Source organism: Sorex fumeus, unplaced genomic scaffold, assembly GCF_029834395.1.
Source record: "Sorex fumeus unplaced genomic scaffold, SorFum_2.1 ptg000153l, whole genome shotgun sequence".
Taxonomy (NCBI): Eukaryota; Metazoa; Chordata; class Mammalia; order Eulipotyphla; family Soricidae; genus Sorex; species Sorex fumeus.
This window is the reverse complement of record NW_026606210.1, coordinates 1806020-1820738: the sequence shown is the minus strand read 5'-3', so window position 1 is coordinate 1820738 and position 14719 is coordinate 1806020. Positions and strand designations below refer to the sequence as shown.

General features: G+C 63.0%; 1 protein-coding gene across 1 annotated transcript; it reads left to right on the top strand.

The window, feature by feature from the left end:
- Positions 1 to 248: 248 nt before the first annotated feature.
- Positions 249 to 9669, top strand: NUP50 (nucleoporin 50). The gene is made up of 8 exons (XM_056107013.1): positions 249 to 542; positions 2486 to 2564; positions 4531 to 4614; positions 4792 to 4954; positions 6384 to 7016; positions 7574 to 7655; positions 8316 to 8434; positions 8986 to 9669. Exons 2-8 carry the CDS (start codon positions 2496 to 2498, stop codon positions 9186 to 9188), a joined length of 1353 nt encoding a protein of 450 aa, XP_055962988.1. The 5' UTR covers positions 249 to 542; positions 2486 to 2495; the 3' UTR covers positions 9189 to 9669.
- The last annotated feature ends 5050 nt before the right edge of the window (positions 9670 to 14719 follow it).

The following is a 14719-nucleotide window of genomic DNA, read 5'->3' as shown; positions in this document are numbered from 1 at the left end:
CGCCTCTCCGGCCCCGCCCCCCGCCCCGAGCGCTCCGAGCCCCAAAGCGCGCCCGCCGCGCCCGCCGCTGCCGGCACGTGACCCCCGCGCGTCAGTTCCCGCCGCGGGCCGGAGTGCGCCTGCGCGCGCGCGCCTGCGCGGTTCCGGCAGCGGCGGGGGGGGGGGGGGTGGCCCGGCCGCCGCGCGCATGCGCCGCGGGCCGCGGTGGGCGGGGCCGCGGGGCCGGGCCCCGGCGCGCCTGCGCAGTGGCGGCGCGCGGGCGTTTTCTTCCCTCGCGGCCGCGGCGAGAGCCCAGCTCCAAGATGGCGGCCCCGAGCGCGCGGGCGCCGCGTCGGCCGGCGGCCTCGGGCTGAGCGCACGGCCCCGCCCGCCCGACTCGGACCCCGGCCCGCGGGGTCATGCTGTTGGCCGCTCGGGCTCTGCCGGCCACCGCGTCCCCCGCCGAGCCCCGCGCCCCGGAAGCGCCCGCGCCGCCCGCCGCCGCCGCGATCTCGGAGCCGCCCGGCGCCGCCCCAGGGTCTCGCGAGAGCCGCCGCCGGCCGGTGAGGGGAGCCGGGAGGGGCGGCCGGGCTTTGGGGGGACCCCGGGAGGGACCGGCCGGGTCGGGGGACCCCGGGAGGGGTGAGCCGGGACGGGGGCGACCCTGGGAGTGATCAGCTGGGTCGCGGGGACCCCCGGAGGGACCAGCCGGGATGGGGGGGGACCCCAGGAGGGATCAGCTGGGTCGGGGGGACCCCGGGAGGGATCAGCTGGGTCGCGGGGACCCCCGGAGGGACCAGCCGGGATGGGGGAGACCCCAGGAGGGATCAGCTGGGCCGGGGGGACCCTGGTAGTGATCAGCTGGGTCGGGGGGACCCCGGGAGGGATCAGCTGAGTCTGGGGGACCCTGGTAGTGATCAGCTGGGTCGGGGGGACCCCGGGAGGGACCAGCCGGGATGGGGGAGACCCCGGGAGGGATCAGCTGGGTCGAGGGAGACCCTGGGAGGGATGAGCCGGGACGGGGGAGACCCCAAGAGGGACCAGCTGGGTCAGGGGAACCCCCGGAGGGATCAGCTGGGTTGGGGGGCGGGGGGACCTTCGGAGGGATCAGCTGGGTCTGGGGGACCCTGGTAGTGATCAGCTGGGTCGGGGGACACCGGGAGGGACCAGCCGGGATGGGGGAGACCCCAAGAGGGGTCAGATGGGTCGAGGGAGACCCCAGGAGGGATGGGGGGACCCGGAGGGACCAGCCGGGATGGGGGAGACCCCAAGAGGAATCAGCTGGGTCGGGGGGACCCCGGGAGGGATCAGCTGGGCCAGGGGGACACCGGGAGGGACCAGCTGGGTTGAGGGAGACCCCGGGAGGGATGGGGGGGACCCGGAGGGACCAGCCGGGATGGGGGAGACCCCAAGAGGGATCAGCTGGGTCCGGAGGACCTTCGGAGGGATCAGCTGGGTCCTGGGGACCCCCGGAGGGATCAGCTGGGTCGGGGGAGTCCCGGAAGGGACCAGCCGAGACAGGGGAACCCTGGGCCTCAGCAGCTGGAGGGGAACCCTGCCAGAAGAGCCCAGTTGAGGACCCAGGCTGTGGGAGAGGACCCTGGGGTGTGGGGACAGGGGCCTGGGAGGAGCTGCCTGGCGCTGGGAGCCTGGAGTGGTGGTCCCGAGTGGGGTTCCCTCCCGGCTTATGGCTGCTGCCAGGGGGGTTGTGCCTGGCCCGGGGTCTCGTTGACCCCCTTTCCTGCCCTCCCTGCCCCCGTTCTTTTCCTCTGGGGACACGCAGGGCCCTGTACCTTGCTCCGTGGGGGTTCTGGGCTGTCTTTTCAGGCCTGGAACCCACCCTGCGTTGGTGGGGGCCTCTCTGCGTCCTGCATGGCCGGGCTCCCGGGGCTGGGCCTTATCTTAGGAACCACATGTTATTTTTTTTTTTTTTCATTGCAAAACTTCTACTTCATCTTATGCTTTGACATAAAAGATGGGTTTGGCCAAATCTTTGACCTTTTTTCGCAGGCCGGATGACTCACCTGCATCCTTGGCCCCTGAAGTTCTTCTTCAAGCCTGAGTCATTATTCTGGGTATTTCTTTCACGTTATTGTCTAGAACTTGTGCAGAAAGAGTTATTCACAGCATTTTTTCCCCCTGACAGGATATTTTTCTCTTTATGTTGTGTGAAATTAAGGTTTTTATTCACTTGGGACTTTCCCTGGAGGTGCTCAGGACTTAGTCCTGGCTCTGTGCTCAGGGATCACAGACCTTGGGGATCAGGCAGGGTGCTGGATCCCCGGGTGGCCTGTCTGGCTCCGAGCTTGCCTCACGCAGGGGATCCGGGTCTGATCGCTGGCACCCACAAAGTCCCCGGAGCACTGAGCCCTCACCCCAGCCCTCCTCTGCCCTCAGGGAGGCAGACCCCACCTGTGCCAGGGTGAATCAGAAGGTCGCGGACATCCTGTATTGAGGTACAAAAGTTGACTTGGTTCCTTTTTTTTATTTCTCACGGTTCACGTAGATCCCCCAAAATGGCCAAAAGAATTGCTGAGAAAGAATTGACAGATCGGAATTGGGATCAAGAAGATGAAGCAGAAGAGGTAAATTTTTGCTTCCCCGAGAATGAGTTCCTGCCGGTGATAGGTTTGAATTCATCTTGGGGCTTTGGGGACCTCGTGCTGAAATCAAAGACCTTTCGCGAGCGTCTCTCCCGGGACATCGTGGTTTCTGATCTCCGTGTGGAAATGGACTGGGGGCACCGAGACTCCCTGGCACCGACGTCCTCCCTGCTCTGCTGCGGGGTTGAAGCACCTTGGAGCTTTATTATATACGTGAACTCGGGGTGTTGTCCTGACGGTGGGGGGCCTGTGACCCAGTCACTGCCAGCATCCGCTCGAGAAGCAAACGCCCAGGGCTGGGGAGGGGGGCGGTGCACGATGGCCAGTCCCTGTGCCCGGCTCCGTCTTGGCACCCTGTACGGTCCCCCGTGCCTCCAGTAGTGGGCGGCCACCTCCAGGACCCTCAGACGCTGCCATCATCATCCTCCGCTGGGTCTCTAACGGGAGTAGAGTTTAGATTGGCCTCGGGCCTTTCTTGATGGGAAAGTTGATCTTCCTGAAGAAAGTCAGGGTTTGGACAGGGCTTGGGGACCACACACACCCGGTGATGCTCAGGGATTCCTCCTGGCTCTGCACTCAAGAATCGGCCCTCATCAGCCTTGTTGGGCTCAGGGGACCCTCATGGATGGCAGGGATCATACCTGGGTTGGCCGCGTGCAGGGCGAACCCCTTACCCACTGTATTCTTACTCGGGCCCTAGGCGCTTGTTATTTTGTTGTTTGGATTTTGATTTGGGGCCACACCCAGCGGTGTTCAGGGATCATGTTTTTTTTTTTTTTTCTTCTTCTTTTTGGGTCACACCCGGCGATGCCCAGGGGTTACTCTTGACTCTGCACTCAGGGATCACCCCTGGCGGTGCTCAGGCGACTAAATGGGACGCTGGGAATCAAACCCGGGTCAGCCGCGTGTGAGGCAAACGCCCTGCCCGTCGTGCTATTGCTCCAGCTCCTCAGAGCTCACTCTTGATCTGCTTGGGGATCTCCGTGGTGGTGCCCGGGGGACCCTGTGGGGTGCCTCGATGCCCTCAACCCCTGTAACAGCTCCTGGCCTTGTCGCGGGGCTCTTTCATCCGTTGATCTGTCGGTGGTGCCGGGGAACGGAACCCACGGCTCACACGTGTCAGGCCTGCGCTTGGTTACTTTTGGACTTTAAAGATTTGAGGCCTCATGAGATCAGACTGTCATCCCGATCTGCTTCGACGATAAAATGCTTCAGGAAGTAAAAGGTTTCCTAGAAGGAGAGTCGGACCTCCGGGACCAGGCTGGGCCCTGTGAGTCAGGCGGCTCCTGACGGACGGACGGATGGACGGACGGACGCAGAGATCTCTTGGGTATCATCGTTGGGTCTGGAGTGACTGAGTGACTGTTGGAGGAGGGACTTCACTCCACTGCAGGGTCGGAGGCTGGAGGGCCCGGGACAGAGAATAGCCACCTTGGGTCTGTCCCTGGCCACAGAGCCACACGCTACTGATGACGGTGATGTGGGCATCATAGGGGTTATAGCCGTTGTTTTCAGATGATGGTAAGAAGAGTTTCCAAAACCAGATCCATTACCAACAAGGGTATGATCTTTTGAGATCCTGGATCAGTTTTGGGAGAATCCGTTCATCTGCTTACGGAAAACTGAGTCTTTGTGGTAAATCTTCCTAGTATATTTAAATCTGTCTGGAGTGTTTGAAAGATCGGGCGTGGCTAGCCTGTTACTCAGGGCCCGCCCCCGCCACCCCTGTCTAGAGCCTGACCCCTGCTGGCCCTGTGGACCCCGGGAGGTCCCTGGCCTGTCTGTGCTAGCTGGCGTTGGGGAACCACGAGCCCGCCAGGCCAGCCGAGTGTGACCGCGCTTCCTTCCCTGTTGGCGTTACGGGTTTTAACTTCCAGCCGTGCGTGTTCGATCTGTGGTCCGCGGGGCCTCCTCCCTGGCCTCACTGCTGTCCCCACGTGCCTCTCAGGTGGGGACCTTCTCGGTGGCCAGCGAGGAAGTCTTGAAGAATAGAGCCATAAAGAAAGCGAAGCGGAGGAACACTGGGCTTGAGGTGAGTGTCGCCCCGTCGCTTGCCTGAGCTGGGGCGCGTGTCCCCCCATCCCCCGGCCTGCTGCTCTGTGCGGGGCCCGGGATTCTGGTGCTCGGAGCCGAGGTTGCGCTGGCGCCGGCTCTCCCGCCTCTGCCAACGGAGAGTTGAGTCCCCGACGCGCCTTCTTTCTGATTCCAGCCTGACAGTGGCGGTGCCTTCAAAGGCTTCAAAGGCCTGGTGGCCCCCTCTGGAGGGGGCTTCTCCGGCTTCGGCGCTGCCATGAAGCCCTTGGAAGGACTCGCGAATGGGACCAGCGCCACCAGCTCCCTGCCCCTCTGCAGCACCCCCAAGGCCGCCCCAGGTGAGGGCCCCCCCGCTCCACGCCGGGGGGGGGGGGCTGTGGTAGGCAGTGCCGCCAAGCACCTTGGAGGTGGTGGCATTTCTGTGTAGGGGGGACACCCGGTGGTCCTTGGGCCACTCGCAGCTGTGTGTGGAGGTCACTCAAGCACAGGACCTGTGTGTGTGTGTGTGTGTGTGTGTGTGTGTGTGTGTTTGTCTGTCTGTCTGTCTGTCTGTCATCAGGGCACGGGCTTGGGGCCAAAGTGGACTCAGCTCTCTGATGACCACCTGTGCTGTGACCAAGGCCTTCACCCCTGTGCCCCCTGGTGAAACCAGAATGACCCTCAGTTCACCTGTGAGGGCAAAGTAGGCCAGGGTCTTAGCGAGTCCCCATTAACCTGTTGTAAAAGTGGGCGAGGAGTGAACGCGAGGAGCCCGGGAGACCCCGGCCCCGCCCCTAGCACTGCTTCCTTCCCGTTGGTGTGTGTGTATGAGTGTGTCTGTGAGTGTAGCTGATTGAGTTAATCACTTTCCCTGAAGATGGAAACTCCGTTGACATGTTCACCTCCACAGTCTTGGGGATTATTTTATACTAAAGCGGTATTTTCAGTGTTGTGTGAAAAAGTCACCCTCTTATTTTTATTATTTTTATTTTTGGGTAAGGTAAAGGTAAAGGCCCTCCCGTTGATCGTCGATTTGCTCGAGCGGGCCCAGTAACGTCTCCATTGGAGACTTTGTTGTTACTGTGTCTGGCATATCGAATACTCTCGGTAGCTTGCCGGGCTCTCCGAGAGGGGCGGAGGAGTCGAACTCGGGTCGGCCATGTTGGCCGCGTGTAAGGCGAACGCCCTACCCGCTGTGCTATTTTTGGGCATTTTATTTATTTGTTTTTGCTTTTTGGGTCACACCTAGCGATGTTCAAGGGTTACTCCTGAATTTAGCACCCAGGAGTTACTCCTGGCGGTGCTCGGGGGACCCTGTGGGATGCTGGGAATCGAACCCGGGTCGGCCGCGTGCAAGGCAAGCGCCCTCCCCGCTGTGCTATTGCTCCAGCCCCTTAAAGGAAAGAATTATTTTACGGTCACAGGCCTTTTCCGAAGAGCTAGTCCAGCGGGGAGGGCGTTGGCCTTGCGTGCCTCCAGCCCTGGTTCAGTCCCCGGCACCCCACATAGTCCCTCAGGCGCCGTCAGGAGTGGTCCTGAGCACAGCCAGGAGTAAGCCCTGAGCATGGCCGGGTGTGGACCCCCTGCCCCCCCCCACCGAAAGAAAATTACGTGCACGTGCTGTGGACTTTACAGCGATGCGGCTCCTGTGCAGAGTTTGGTCTGACTTGGGAGGGGAGCACTTCTCGAATGTCCCCAAACCTGGGATCTGACAAGTAGAAGATGGGAAGGTGGGGGTGTAGAACTCCCGACGATTTGGGCCAACGTGGGTCGACTCCCCCCGCCCAGCGCCCGCAGGACCTGCTGCTGCCAACGGCCCCGCCTCGCGGCTGGACGGGAAGAGCCCTGGTCCCAGGACCAACGGGGGCGGCCCCGGGAGCCCCTACCACAAGCAGCTGGCCGCCCTGAACCGCTGCGTGCGCGACTGGATCGTGAAGCACGTGGACTCGAACCCGCTGTGCGACCTGACGCCCATCTTCAGGGACTACGGGGAGCACCTGGCCAGCATCGAGCGGCGCCACGGCAGCGGGGCCGGGAGCCGGGCCGGGGACGAGGCGGCCAAGGAGTCGGGGGGCTCAGAGGCGCCCCCGGGCCCCGGCACCCCCAAGCCGCAGCCCGCGGCCACCTTCTCGTTCCCCGGCAGCGCCGCGGAGGACACCGCCGAGAAGGCGGAGGCGCCGCCCGAGAAGAAGGGGGAGCCCGCGGCCCCCGCCGCCACCTTCCAGTTCGGCCAGAAGCTCGACAGCTCCGTGCTGGGCTCGCTGAGCTCCTCCCCCCTGGCCGGATTCTCCTTTTCTTCCGGAAACTCCGGCTTGTTCGGCAAAGACGCGCCCCCAAGTAAAGCGGCGGCGGAGTCTCTGTTGCCCTCGAAGGCGTCGTCGGAGGGCCCCACGGAGGGCAGCGACAGCAAAGACAGCAAAGGTGACGGACGTGGCCCCGTGCCCTGGGCTGGGGGTCTGCACGGGGGTGGGAGGGCGTGGCCCTGCACACACCCACCTCGGTTCTGGGACGTCCCAAAAAACGTTCCTTTGTTTCTTGTCTTCTGTGGCGGCTTCCTTGGCACATGTCCGGCCACGTGAATGGGGGGTGGGTGGGGTGGGGGTGTCCTTTCACAGCGGGTGGTCCGTGTAGACGGCCCCTGGCTGTTCCCTTCGCCCCCGTCATCACACACACACACACACACACACACACGCACGCGCACACGCGCGTGCGCGCTTTGTGCTAACGCACCTTCATTGTGTTTGGGGGTGGGTGGGGTCGTGCCGGGTCAACCTGGGCCTGGCACCCGCGCTCACCGCAGGGGCTGGGTCATGCCCTCCTGCAGGGGATCCTGCGCCCTCAGGAGCAGGCCCCGAGCACGGCCAGGTGGGACCCCCGAGCCAGAAGAACCTGAAAGGAAACGTCCGCAGCTCGTGTCCACTTCCTGTGGGCTGAGGGCTGAGGGCACGGGCGGGAGTCTCACTGTGTTTCCTGGACAGGCACAGAGGATGAGGACAGCGACGAGCCGCCCAAGGTCACCGTGACGGAAGTCAAGGAAGAAGACGCCTTTTACTCCAAGAAGTGAGTGCGGGTCCCAGTGGGGGGCGGGCGGTGGCCACGCTGCCCAGGGCGGCCTCATCCCGGGCCAAGCCGCTGCTGCTGCCCAAAGCGAGCCTTTGCCTGCTCCTTGCGTCCAGCCTTTCTCTCTCCCTGCCCCCCGCCATCCTGCCCGGCCCCGGCTTCTTCTTGCAGCTGTGGAGGCAGGTCCCGTGCCAGGACCTTCCGGCGTCGGCGCTGCTTTGGGGGATACACCTTGTGGGGTTCACGACTTACTCCCGGCTTTGTGCTCAAGGAGCACTCACGGAGGGCTGGAGGGACCCTAGCGTGGTTCTGCGGGTTGAGCCCGGTTGGCCCCGTGCCGAGGAAATGTCCTCCCGGGCCCGAGGGGCAGGTGGGGATGGCGCAGAGCGACCTGGGCTGACCCAGGAAGGGCCTCACCAAGCTGGGAGAAGGCGCCGAGCTGGGGGCCGGGGCAGCGGATGGTGTCTGCCTCGCATCCGCCGACCTGGGCTCACTCCCGGCACCCATAGAACCCCCGGGTGGGTGCTGCTGCTGGCTGAGTTCCCAGGCAGATTTCCCTGTTGGCCCCCAGGCCTGTCCTGGGCCTTCGGGGGTTTGTGGGGAGCAGCCGGACGCCGAGTCTCTGCCCGTGGGGCTCAGAGCGCCGCTGCCTCCCCGCAGGTGCAAACTATTTTACAAGAAAGACAACGAGTTTAAGGAGAAGGGCGTGGGCACCCTGCATCTAAAACCCACGGCCAGCCAGAAGACGCAGCTGCTGGTGCGGGCAGACACCAACCTCGGTGAGTGCCGGTGGGGGGCGTGAGCACCGGGCCGGGGCTGCTCCTGTGTTCCAGGGCTCCCGGCGTGGGGGTCGGGACAGGCCGGACCCCCGACGAAACAGCAGCTGGGGAGCGTGAGGCCAGGGGCGGCGAGACCAGAGGGTTTTCACTCTGCATGCAGCAGCTGAGTGGTTCTGTAGAACCCAGAGGGAGCAGATGATTTTTTTTTTTTTTTTTTTTTGCTTTTTGGGTCACACCTGTGATGCACAGAGCTTATTCCTGGCTCATGCACTCAGGAAAAACTCCTGGAGGTGCTCGGGGGACCCTATGGGATGCTGGGAATCGAACCTGGGTCGGCTGCGTGCAGGGCAGACGCCCTCCCCGCTGTGCCATGGCTCCAGCCCCTGGAGCAGATGATTTTCTAGAACCTCGTGTGTCACAGACACTCGCGGTGAGCACGCTGCTGTGGGCCCGGCCTCGCGGCTGGACCAGTGCCGGGCAGGGGGCTAGGAGGGCCGGGCTGGGGGGGCTCCTCCAGGACGTGGCTGAGGCCTGGTCTCTGCTGGCCGCAGGCAACATCCTGCTGAACGTCCTCATCCCGCCCAACATGCCCTGCACGCGCACGGGCCGGAACAACGTGCTGATCGTGTGCGTGCCCAACCCGCCCCTGGACGAGAAGAACCCCAGCGCCCCCGCCACCCTGCTCGTCCGCGTGAAGACCAGCGAGGACGCCGACGAGCTGCACGCCATCCTGCTGGACAAGCGCGGCTCCTAGGCTGGCCGGCCGCCTGCCCGCCCGCCCTGCTCGAGGACATTGGGGTCACTTAAGACTTTTGGGAGGAAGATTGATCTGGCCAATAAAACCTTTCCTGTGAAGTGTCAAGGAACTGTGCTCTGCCTTCTTGAGAACTCTCGACCGCGTACGGCGCGACGGAGCCGAATTTGGAGGAAGACTTCCGATGCCCGTCGATCAAACTGACCGCAAGTGATCTCTTAATGGACCGAATCAGGGTATATAATTAGGGTCCCCCAGGGCTTCCCGCCCCCGGGGCTGTGGGGCCTGCTGCCTTCTGGGACTCGGACCACGCCGGACCGGAAAGAATGTGCTGGAATATACCGGAACGTGCCCGGGCCCCTCGCCGCCTTCACGCCGACTCTTCCTTCGCTTTCCTCATTGTTTTCAAAGCTGAGCCGTGCGTGGTGGCGGCTGGTCTTGCCGTGAGAGACTGGCCGCCTCCTCCTGCGGCCAGCCGGCTGCCCCGCGGGGACCCGCGCTTGCTGGGTTCTCAGAGGAAGGGCGCGACTCGTTCTCGGTCTGTCGCTGTGTCCCGGAGCTGCTGCTGACTGCCCAGGAGGCGGCGGCCACTCGGAGCTCGGTGACCGCTGACCACACGCTCGTAGTTCCAGAAAGACGCCGAGTCCCGTCCCCGTCCTGCCGCAGGAAGCCGCCTCGGGCCCCGCGTCACTCACTCGGTGAACGAGCCTGAGCTTCTTCCCCGTGAGCCGTGCGACTTCCTTCGCCAGGAGAAACGCAATAAGGCCGTGGGGGGTGTCGCCGCTGCCTTTGGTTCTGTTTCCGTTTGCTGGGGCCAACACTGAGCGACGTGTCCCGCGGCCTGGCGCCAGGCGCCGTCCCGGGCCCTTCCCCAGGGTCGTCATCCGAGTTCTGTCCACTCGTGTTCTTCGGGGACTGGGCACGTGGATCATGTTCGAATGGAATTCATGTTGATTTTGGCCGTCTTCCCGAGCGGTGTTGGGGTCTCACCCCCACCCATGTCGGGGTTGTGCCGGGCTCCCCCCCCATGCAGCGCCAGGGCCGCCGCCCTCTGAGCCAGCCCCCTGGGCCCGTGCCCCCCCTTCCTCATCCGCCCTGTCCCCCGGCCGCCCAGCGCGCTGGGGACTCAGGGCGGTGCCCGGGGCGTACGTGTTCTGTCCTTCAGAGCTTGGTGCCCTCTTAGGAAAGGCCGGGCAGATCGTCGCAGGTAGTAGAGTTGCTTTTTTTAAAAAAAAAAATACACTTTTATTTTAAATGAACTTGGTGGGGGCGGGGGGGGGACGACTGTCTTTGATCACATGTTGATTCTCCAGAACTTGAAGTAACGCAGTCCAGCCAGTGCTCAGCTGAGCTTCCGCCGCGTGGGGCGGGCGGGTGGGTGCCCGGGACCCCCAGCAGGCGCGTGGTGGACGGCGCCCACGGTCCTGCTTTCCCGGGGCAGAGCCAGCTGGCGGGGTCCCAGGCACGGCCGGCCGGCGGGAGGGGCGCGCGTGTGCGTGTGGCTTTTACTTGGGAGGGGGGCGGGGGGGCCGTCCGGGGCCACAAAGGGCTTAACTTCCTCCACTGTGTTAACAGCTTTATTCTGCCCCCGGGGACTCAGATTTATTTTTAACAAAAGATGAGAAATTTTAATATATTGAGTGCGGACCGAAACGCGCATCGCGAGAGTCTGCCGGGACTGGGGGCGTGTGGCCTCTCGGGAGGTCCGTCTCCCACCCGGGTCAGGTCGCGTGGCTGGAGGGTCCCGGCGGCCGTCGGGAGAGGTCGCCCTCATCGCTCCGAGCATTCCCAGGAAGACGAGCGCCTCGCCCTGTCCTGTCGCCAGGAGGAGACGCCCGGGCTGGCCACAGGTGTCTGGCCCGGCGTCCCTGCTCTTCCTCCCCCCCCACCCAGAAGGGCAGGGCTGACCATTGATGCTTCTCTCTCAAAGGATGACTGGTTTACAAATGCGATTTTAAATCCTATTTTTGATATGCTGCACGCCAAAAATGCCTGCCTGCCCGGGCCAGGAGGACACGGGCCGGCTTGTTGGCGGCCGGTCGGACCAGCCGGCCTGGGCTCTGCATTCTGGGCCACAGGCGAGACTGTTCCCGAGAAACTGGACGGTCGGCTTGGACCCCGGGGACGCTGTGGAGCCCCCCGAGTTCCGGCCTCGCCCTGCTGGGCAGGACCAAGCCCTCCGTGTTTGGGGCGACACAGCGACAGGGAGCGACGCCAGTCTTAGCAGCCAAAAGGGTAAATTGTTTGCTTTCTATTTTCAATCAGAAATGGTTTCCTAAAGCAGAAATACTTGAATTGTCAGACCGCGCCAGAGCGCTCACAGCCGTGTGTGTTCATTGCTGCGTGACCCCACAGAGGGTGTGTAATAACCCACGAAATGTGAATAAATGGAAAGTAAACTGCGGCCTGCCACCTTCCGTTCCTGGGAGGGAGGGTCCCGGTGGCCGGCGGGAGGTCGTCCAGATGCTGCGGGCCTGGCCGATCCCGCTACAGGCGCGTGGGGACAAGGGTCTCGGCAGTGTGACGTGAGAGGCTCCGGGGCTCCAGGGCAGGGTGATCTCGCCGGTCAGTGGTGGCTGTGGCCCCTGCCTCAAAACTGATCTCTCCAGATTTGTTTTGGTGGGGACGGGGTCACACCCGCTAGTGCTCAGGCCTCACTCCGGTGGGCTCAGGGACCATCTGGGCCGCTGGGGGTTGAGCCTGGATGCTCCCACCCTCTCTTCGGCCCTCAGGGACAATTGGGGGAGGCTTGTTGGTGCCCCACCCAGCAGTGCTCAGGGCTTACGCTTGGCTCAGTGTTCAGGATCATTCTTGGCAACTCGGGGGTCCATGGGAGGTTCTGGTGGGCAGCACGCAAGCTGAGTGCCCTCCCTGCTGTACTGTCTCTGGTCGTCTGTCTCTCTTGCACACGACTGACCCGGGCTAGATCCTCGGTATCCCATACTGTCCCCCGAGCACCACCAGGTGTGACCCAAGCAAAGGAAATAAAAAAATACGTAAAGCTGAAAAGATCAAAAGTTGAGGGGTTTAAATCTTGTCTATCCATACCCTTTTTGTCGTTTATTTTTAATCACTGAGTTATAAGGCTGTCCATGATTGGGTTTCAGTCTTGAGAACACTGGGGGGCTGGAGAGATAGCACAGAGGGTAGGGCGCTTGCCTTGCACATGGCCGACCCGGGTTCGATTCCCAGCATCCCATATGGTCCCCCGAGCACTGCCAGGAGTGATCCCAGTGCGTCGCTGGGTGTGACCCAAAAAGAAAAAAACAATACTGTTCGGGGTGACTTGTTGCGTGGCCACCCTCACGGGGTGTGACGTGGAGCGCGTGCGGGTCAGGCCGTCCCTTTTCCACTCTCCCCCAGGGGCCGCCCCTGCACAGGGTCACCCCAGCCTCTCCCGGCCCATATGGTTGGTCCCCAGAGCACCGCTCGGTGTGAGGCCCCATTCCCAAAAGGGTTAACTACTGGGGCCAGAGTGATGGCACCAGCGGAGGGCGTTTGCCTGGCACGCGGCCAGCTGCCTTCAGTGTCCGGCACCCCTCATGGCCCCCGAGCACCACCAGGAGGGATCCCTGAGTTGCAGCACCAGGCGGGTGCCCTGAGCACTGCCAGGTGGGCCTCCCCCACCACGAAACAAAAACTAAGCAACATTAGGGGCTGCTTGCCCGAGGGGGCCAGTGGGGTGGGGGGCCAGGGCGGTTCCACAGGTGGGGTCCTGCGCTGCCTGCTTGGGGCCAGCCAAAGTCTGTTGGAAACGCAGGTGTGGGGACCCCAGATTCATCACACCAGGGCTGGGGGTGGGGACTCACTTAGCATGTGACCGACTCAGGTTCATTCCATCCCTGGCACCCCACCCGGTCCCCACCAGGAGTGATCCCTGAGCACAGAGCCAGGAGTCAGCCCTGAGCACTGTTAGGTGTGGGCCCAAAGCACCAGAGCACCCAGGGCAGACACGGGAGCCCGGGCACGTATTTGTGGTCGAGCTCAGGGTTCGTCCACCAAGTGGGGATCTTCTCAAGAGATGCTGCTGGGAGTTTGCTGCGCCAGCCCCTGGCCCGGGCTGGTCTGTCTGATCTGTCTGGAACCAGCTCAGGTTTGACAACTGCATCTGCCCCAGAGTAAGTTAAAGAATAAATGTGGGTGGGGGGAGCCCTTGGGCCCAGCACACACTTTGCATGCTGGGGGTGTGGGTCGACCCCCCAGCACCCACTGTAGGGTCCTCAGCACTCCTGGGTGTGGCCCCAAGCCCCCCCTCCCCCGAATAACCGGAAAATCCGCTGGGCACATTGCACTGGCGAGTGGGGTGTGGCCATGAGCCCACTTGGCCTCTCTCCTCCCCGGGGAAGCCGTCGGGTGCTCACGGCTCCCCATCTCTCTCTGGAAGCCAGCCTCGGGGCTGGGAGTGAGATGAGTCGAGATACAGGAAGTGGCGAAACCCCGGTTCTTTCCAAGAGGGCAGAGAATCTGTTTATTCATCACCTTCCAGCCCGGGCAGAGGAGGCAAGAGGAAGAAGAATCGCTGACAGCCGGGCCAGCAGTGGCCCATGAAGGGGATGGTGCGTCCAGGCACTGCTGGCCGTTTCCAAAGGGCCCCACCGGACAGACCCTCCCAGGCTCACCCCTGCAGGGGGGGGGGAGCTGCTGGTGTTTATCTTGTGGGCGTTTTCATGAAGGATCAAACAAGTGCCAAGCCTCGAGTTTTTTTGGGAGGAAACTGTAGGGGCTTGGGGTGGGGCTAGGGTGGGCCTCACGCCTGCGCCAAGCCCCCCAGGGGTCACTCCCCAGCACAGCCAGGAGGGAAAAGAGGAAAACTTGACAGGGGCAGACCCAGCCAGAGCCACCAGGAGCTTGGAGCTCACTGAGCTTCTGCAGCTCATGTCACAGTGCTCCCATGCGGGAACAAATGGTGAGCACCGATGTGGTGGGTGTCTCTGCTTCTCTTAGGTTCCACTCGACCCGGCCCTTGGTGCGCACCCCACCCGCCCTCGGGGTCCTGAGGGGCTTCTGTCGGGGGAGAGGGCGTGGAAGAACCCCAGGTTCCCAATGGCCCTGCCTTAACCCGTCCACCCCTCCACGGTGCTGCACGCTCCGGCCCCAGGACAGCCGGACCCCAGCCATGTCTGAGCTGTCTTCCAAGCGCGCCCGTGTGGGTGTGAGCCTGCGTGCCGGGAAGACCATTGTTCTCGGCTCAAGTCTGGAATTAGCGACAAAGGGGCAGTCCAGGGTCGCTGAGTTGTTGGTTCCTGACCCTTCAAGCTCCAAACGTCAAGAGTCCCCAGGGCCTGCGTGCCCGGTCCCCAGCACAGAGCCGGTGGGAACCGGTGCCAGGCCTGGCCCAACCTCCTCCATTTCTGCTTCTCTCTGCGTCTGTTACTTAGATTTTAAAAGAATCTTCTCTCAGGCTTTGCAGTCATGAGCTTTAGTTTTTTCTAGGCATCAGGGGATCTCAGGAAAAAAAAAAAAACCACCCAATTGGGAGTGTGGGGGGGGCACTGCTGTTGCCCTGGGACCATGAGGTGGCGGGGGTGGGG